The sequence below is a fragment of the Pteropus alecto genome, unplaced genomic scaffold (assembly GCF_000325575.1).
Source record: "Pteropus alecto unplaced genomic scaffold, ASM32557v1 scaffold143, whole genome shotgun sequence".
Lineage (NCBI taxonomy): Eukaryota > Metazoa > Chordata > Mammalia > Chiroptera > Pteropodidae > Pteropus > Pteropus alecto.
This window is the reverse complement of record NW_006434828.1, coordinates 4,317,384-4,324,285: the sequence shown is the minus strand read 5'-3', so window position 1 is coordinate 4,324,285 and position 6,902 is coordinate 4,317,384. Positions and strand designations below refer to the sequence as shown.

Sequence of the window (6,902 nt, the reverse complement as noted above, 5' to 3'; positions counted from 1 at the left end):
CTTGATGTGCTGAAGGGGAGTTGTGGGCTTTAAAAAAATTTTTATTATGAAAACTTTCGAACCTACAAAGAGGAGAGGTTGCAGGACCCCTCAGACTGTCCCTCAGCCTCAAGGAGTCTCGACATTTCTCCAGTCTCGTTGACTCGCGCTCCGCCCTCCCGGCCCTCCTTTCTCTCGCTGAAGAATTTCAAAGCGCTTCACACAGACCACTTCTGTGAGCGCGTCAGTGGGCACCCGATACGTGAGGGCTTCAGTGTTTGTCACAGCGTGCAGTGCTGCCCTACACACTCGGCGCCGGTCCCTTAGCGTCGTGACACACAGCCCTGATGGTGCCGGTCTCACGGCACGCAGCCATAGTGCGATGCAGTGCGCGCCTGGTTAGCCCATAACGTGCTGGTCTTCCCGTCTGCACTCACTGAGGCCGGGGCGCTTGTCCTGCAGAACCAACGCCCTCCTTGGACCCGCCTCACTGCTTCCTGTGGCACCGGCTCAGCCGCCATCCCCATGTCCCCCTCAGCTGCTCATGAGAGAGGGGGCTTCATGGGGTTCAGGCTCGAACGGTCTTGGCGAGACTGCTTCACCGGTGGAGGGCGTGTGACGGGGGGGCGGGTGACGTCTCCGAGGCCGATCTGGTGACGTGAGGACTGACCCCTGGGTCAGTGTCAGTCCAGAACGGAGTTCTCTTACCTTGCAACGCTGGCTGGGGCAGCCGCGGAGACCCGACAGAGATCCCAGGTCCCTCATCTCCCTGGGGACAGACCTAACCGAGTCTGTCCTCCGTCTTCACAGCTGGAAAGTTGGCGGCCCTCGGCCATCAATAGGTCGCACAGCGGGTCGGCCCCCCGGCCCTAAAGCTGATCCACGTGGGCTCCTGGGCGCCGCATGGACTCTGCACACTCGGTGGGTCTCCACCTGCTGCTGTCCTCGCTGTCCCGATGTCCGGATCATCCCGCTGTGGCCCATGGGTCCTCTTGCAGCCCAGGGGCTTTGGAAGCGCGTGCACCTTCCCATGAGCGCGTCTCGGGCTTAGTTCCCCGTGTTCTGCTTCGTCCTGGAACCAGCGGCTTCTCGGCCACCTGCCCCAGACCCCGACCCCTTTCAGTAGGGACGGGCTCCTAGAGCCCACAGTCTGGGGAGTCGGGTGCTCGCTGTTAATCGGGTGTAGCACTCAGGTCTTTTCAGAGAACAGACTAGGAAGTTAGATTTAAAACGTAAAATTAAACCGAGTTCATACCAGGAATAAAACACGGGGTTTCACTTTGAATTTATGTTGTACCCATGTGGGGAACCTTGGCGGTGTTAACAGTACTCTGTCCCACAATGCATGTGTCATCGTTATTTTAAAATACTGTTTAAAATGCTGTAAAACCACCAGCATCACTACCGATGTTGAGGTCGCTGAGACAGCTTCACGTTCCTTGGCTGTTAGTTCTGGGGGCGCACAGTCAGATCGCTGCTCGTAAAATCATTAAGAATGGTGCTTGACCCATGCGGTCTTCCCTCAACGTGGTGTTAAGTTTATTTTAGTTTGCTGTCAATATCGGGTGTTGCTTTTTTGGGGGGTGTCACTTAAAAAACATTTTGTTGTTTAATGGGCTACAAAGGTGCCCTCAGAGGAGTGTCCACCCTCCTGCCCCTCACCGCCTCGCTCCTGTTCTCTCTGTCCTCACGTACTTGACACTCTTTATTCTATTTCTCTTTAAATATAAGGAAATGGGTAAAAATAGCCACTTTCCCCTCCTCTCCCCACTTTCCTACCCTGAAGAGACGGGGAAAGCGCTGGTCCGCCTGTTCGTTTTAAACTGCGCTGCTGGTTTACAGGCCACACGCCCGCCGCTCACGGACGCGCTGACTGGTCTTAGCATATTCACAGACGCACACCCACACCCTTCAGCTGTCACCTCTCTGTTCCCCCACCCCCACGCCCCGTCCTCAGCAGTCGCCCATCTGCTTTCTGGGCGGTCACGTGAATGGAGTCATGGGACATGTGGCCTCCTGTGACTGGCTTCTGTTGCTTGGCTGCACGTCCTCAGGTCCATCTGTGTTGTCACATGTGCCAGTGATTTATTCCTTTTTATGGTCAGATGACGTTTCGCTGTGTGGATGGATATTTTGTGGGGTTCGGGCTGCTCCGCCTTTGGGCCGTCGTGTGTGGCGCCTCTCTGTGTTTAACTCTGAGGGACCGCCGGCCTGCTTTCTTCCTGGGGTGGCTGCACCCCTCTGCGTGCCCTCCAGCGGGGCTTACGGGCTTCAGCTTCTCCGTCCTCACCAGCGCTTGTGGAGCGTCCTGGGGATGCATGGTGGCACCTTGTGGTCTTGATTAGCATCTCCCTGATGACACCTTTTAATGGGCTTGTTGGTCACGCGTGTGTCTCTGGAGAAATGTCTGTCAAGTCCCTTGCTCGTTTCTCAACCGGGTCATCTTACTGTTCGGTTGTGAGTGTTATTTTATTTTTCGATACAAATCGCTTTTCAGAGATATGATTTGCAAATGTTTCCTCCCATTCTGTGGGTTGTGTTTCACTTCCTTCATGGTCTCTTTTGAGCACAGGAAGTTTTAAATTTTGATGAGGCCCAGTTCGCTTTTTTTCCCTTTTGTTGCTCATGCCAAAAGCTAAAAGCCTTTTGTCGACTCCAGGGTCGTGAGGAGATGCTCATATGTTTTCTTCGAGGAGTCATAGTTTCAGGTGTTACATTTTTGTCTTTGATCCATTTTGCGTTAACTTCCCGGATGGTGTGAGGTGTGGGTCCCACTTCATTCTTTTGCATGTGACTATCCAAGAGTCCTAGGTCCCCTCCATTTCCACGGGGCTGGCAGGCACTGCACACAGCAGCTGTCCAGACGCGTCGCAGCGACCTCTGAGCCAGTGTGCGAGCCCGCGCCGGCCCCTCCCTTCCGTGCTTGGATGAGGGCTGCAGGGACCAGATGGACGTGTCTGCCACTCGAGGGCAGCTGGGGCCCGAAGGCCTGCAGCTCACACAGCAGAGCGCTGCCACTGCGGCCCCGTCCTCCACTGACTCCTGAGTTTGCCATGGCACACACACGCAAGCGAATGAAAGCGGGGAGAGGGCGGCTGGCACGGCGGTGGGGCGGGGGGCTCGCCCGGGGTGCGGGTGAATTACAGAGCAGAGGTTCAAGTTCTGCCCTTGCCGGCTACTGTCGGGGACAGCGCCTGCCTGCCCTTTCTGGGTGGCAGCTACCCAGGCCACTTGTGCAGGTGTCCAGGGGGGTAACACCAGGATCACCCCAAAAGCCCTGCAGGAGTGAGGAGCTGAGGAAAGCAAGCAGACTTGGAGTGGCGTCGGCGCTCACTGCCAACCCCCAGGGTGGCAGGTGACAGTCCTGGGAGTGCTCCTCAGCTCCGTGAGCTTCTCCTGGGGCCTGTGGCTGCGGCCCTGATCGGGAGAGCTGCTTGCTGAGGAATCGCTGGTCAGAGTGTTCTCTGGGGCGCCCAGGGCTCGGGGGACCCTCCTCGACTTGAGGGAAAAATGTCTAACAGCTTCCAGAGAGCAAATCACTCGACAAGACCGAGAGTGACACGCGGGGACAGCCACACAGACGACGGCTGTGGCCTGACGTGTGACCTGTGAAGAGCTGAAGGGAGAGGAACTTTAGCCTTGAACTTTATGTCCCGCCAAACTGCCCTGAAGCGCGAGAGCCAGCAAGACTGCTTTGGGCACGCAGGGCCTCGAGTTTGTGGAGTCTCAGCAAGTACGCGGTGGCACTTGGCAGGCTGATCATAAACTCTGCAAAGGGCCAAGTGCAGCCACGACGCTGAAGGTCAGAGCGAGGGGACGGGCCCCGCTGGACCGAGGACACCGCCGCGAACGGTTGGTGCTGGTGCAGAGAAGGCGAGGCCGTGCCCAGAACCTCTGGCGGGAGCGCGGGGGAGCCCCTCGGCCGTGTGCGCGCTCCAGACGTGCAGGTCGCCCCAGGCAGCGCCTCACACCCGCCCCACCGGCAGCATCTCAAGCCTGGCGCCATCAGGTCCTGGGGAGGCTGTGGCTTCACCACACCTCCCAGCACTGCTGGAGGCGTGCCGACAGACACCCCACTTAGAAAACAACTTTGCCTCCCACGTGGTCAGGATGCACGCCCCAGCATCTCCGCTCTTGCACCCGTGCTGGAGGCGTGTGCGGGGCAGCACAGCTGATGACCGCCAGGCCAGCCACGGGCGCCCTGGCAGAGCGCGGGAGAGGCCACGGCAGACCGGCCACCCCACCTGACCACGGTGCAGGAGACTGGGCCAGCACACGAGTCTGGGATGGCAGCCAGCAACATGCTCACCTCCTGTTTGGGCGTGGACGTGTGCGGGACCCCCCCACTGCCGCCCCCGACAGAGCAAGCGGACGTGACGGCGTTCAGGTCGTGGGTCGCTGCCACAAGGCACACAAGGCGGGAGTAAGTCACTGGCTGTGCCCCAGTTTGTAGCTCAGGCTCCAGATCTAAAGGCCATTATTTTAGCAAAAACTGAACTATTTAACTCAATAAACCGGTGCCGGCACCGACCCCTAGTGACAGTGTGACAGGAACTGAAGACCGGGCCACTAAGGGTTCTTTTCCCATCACCACCTCGGATCGTCTCTGACTGCCCTCCCCAGGGTACGCACAGGTCACGTCAGCCAGCACTGCACACCGCAGTGACATCTGAGGCCCGCCCTGGGGCCACCTCGAATCTCCAGAAGGGACGAAGGAGAGGTCATTCACATCCCTGCTGATTTCTGAGTTTCGTGACACGAAAAGCCTAACATTGAGAGAGCTGACGTCAGGCGAACCATCTGATGACCTGTTTGTTTATTTCACTTAAGAGACAGCGGCCACAGGGCCATCTTCACTTTGCGCCATCATTAACGGGACTGTCCGCCTTCTGCCTGTGGCCCGCAAGCCAGCCCTCTGGGTGTCGCTGAGGCTGCTGGCACTGCCAGGCCTGGTAGGGACTGCGGGCCACCGTTCTCAAGTGCACTACTGAAGCAGGTGCCCTTGAGGGCACTGGTGTCCTGGGGGCCCTCAGGGGCAGCGACCTGCTCGCCCTTCACCCTGCACTCTGCCTTCTTGGGTCCGGGGAGGGGTGAGCCCAGCCTGAGCCTGTGGCTGGCCTGGGAGAAGGCGGTGGGGTCCTGGAAGAACTGTCCCTGGGGGACGGGGCCCCGAGGGTCAGGCTGGAGGGAAGGGCAAGCCCGCTGCGCCCCAGAAGGGGAGCTGCCGAGGACCTGGCAGGGCCGTGCCAGACAGTGTGGCTGGGACCCCCGGTGGCCTGCTGGCCAAGCGTGGGGAGCAACCTGCTGGACGATGCTCCAGCGAGGCGCTGGGCGGCTGCCCCCCACGGACTCCCGCTTCCCGCAGGGGGCAGACCTGGGTGCTTTGGGCAGGTGCTGTCCCGGGCGCTCCCCCTCTGTAGGGCAGGGTACAGGGCATCGCTGCCCCGTGGCGTGGCTCACCCCACCTTTGCAGGGTAGGGGGCCCTGTGCGTCTCGCTGCCACAGCACTGCCCTAGCAGTCCCCTCTGGCGGACTTACTCTCCATGTCCTTGTCACCACTGCGTGCCGGGAGCTGGACGGCTGGGCTGACCTGCGTGGGGGTGTCCTCCATGGGCTCCAGCCACACCGGGGCCGTGGGTTCTGGGAGAAATCAGGACAGTGCAGCGCTGACTGCGCAGCTGCGGCCTCCGCTGGCCACCTGCCTCGGGGGCTCCTCCCATCCGGGTGGGCCGGTCCCTGGGGGCCGGGTGCCTGCTCACCTGCTGCCCCCACCCCGACTCTGGCATGGTCCATGGGCCCTGCGCCGCCTCCAGGGGCACCCGCTTTTCTCCGGCGGGCCCCGCGCTCACCCCCCGCCCCGCCCTCCCTGCCAGGGCTGCGTGGACGAGGTCAGCAGCGGCAGAGTCTCCGGCCTGACTGGTCTCAGCCTTCTCAGCATCCTTCAAATTCCACTCTCCAAGCCGTCCAGCCCCTGCTTCTGGGGGGGCCACGACACCCCTCCCCACCCCTTCGGATCTGCGCAGACTTGTGGCCGCCCCAACTGCATGGCGCCCCCCTGCAGGTCTCCTGCCAGCCCTGGGCATCTGCTCACGTGGCTGCAGGAGGCCCCCCAGATACCTACTGTGCCCTCCCTCCTCCTGGTCACCGTGTGCAGTGGCCCCTTCTGCCCCTCTGCTGGTCGCCGAGGGCTGTGGAGGCCCTGCTCCCACCCCCGTCACCCCCTACGATGGAGAATGCTCATGAAATGTGTTTGGGCCTCTGCCAGAGTCTTCTGGGAGACGAGACCGGGGGTGTCGTTAGCCCCACCTGGCGTCTGGGCTGGGGCAGCGGGGGCCTGCCAAGGCAGAAGTTGTGGGGAGGCCGGCAGCCCGGGGCATCTCTGCCCAGCGCTCCGGCCCTCAGCTGCTGGGCCCGGCTGGGAGCCCGGGCGCTGCTGTAGGCGGCCCAGCGAGTCCCTGTGAGCAGCACCCGAACCTGAGCGATAGTGTCCCAACGTGGCAGGACGCAAGCTCCTTGGGCTGTGGCACGCGAGCCAGTCTCCTGTTCCTGCTGCGCGGCTCTGGGTGACTCTGCCCTCCCCGGAGCCCCCGGGCCGGGCCGGCGCTGCTGCTCCAAGGACCACAGCTTCAGTGGCAGTGACTCTCCAAGGACCACAGCTTCAGTGCCAGTGCCTCCGCCGAGTCACGCGCTCCCCTCGGCCGCTTACTAGCGACAAAACCTCCGCTCGGACCCGCTTCTCACCGGTCATTTCTGTGTTTGCTCACGTGCCCTGCCCGCCACCTGTGCCTTGGCCCCCACGGCTGCAACCAGAAGGTGCCTCGTGACTGGGTGGCACTAGCACTTCGTGCTGGCCTCAGAGCCCAGGACCTTGCACGCCATTGGAGTCCCTGGCCAGAGACCGCATTAGACGTGGTGGCGGGGGT

General features: G+C 61.3%; 1 protein-coding gene across 1 annotated transcript in view; it reads right to left on the bottom strand.

Annotated features, from left to right (window-relative positions):
• The window catches only part of SNED1 (sushi, nidogen and EGF like domains 1), a 58,932-nt gene that overhangs the window by 5,373 nt on the left and 46,657 nt on the right, over positions 1-6,902 (bottom strand). Inside the window, exon 27 of the mRNA XM_025045434.1 lies at positions 5,518-5,619. Within this exon, the coding sequence (XP_024901202.1) occupies positions 5,518-5,619 (102 nt within the window). The remainder of the gene's footprint in view (positions 1-5,517; positions 5,620-6,902) is intronic.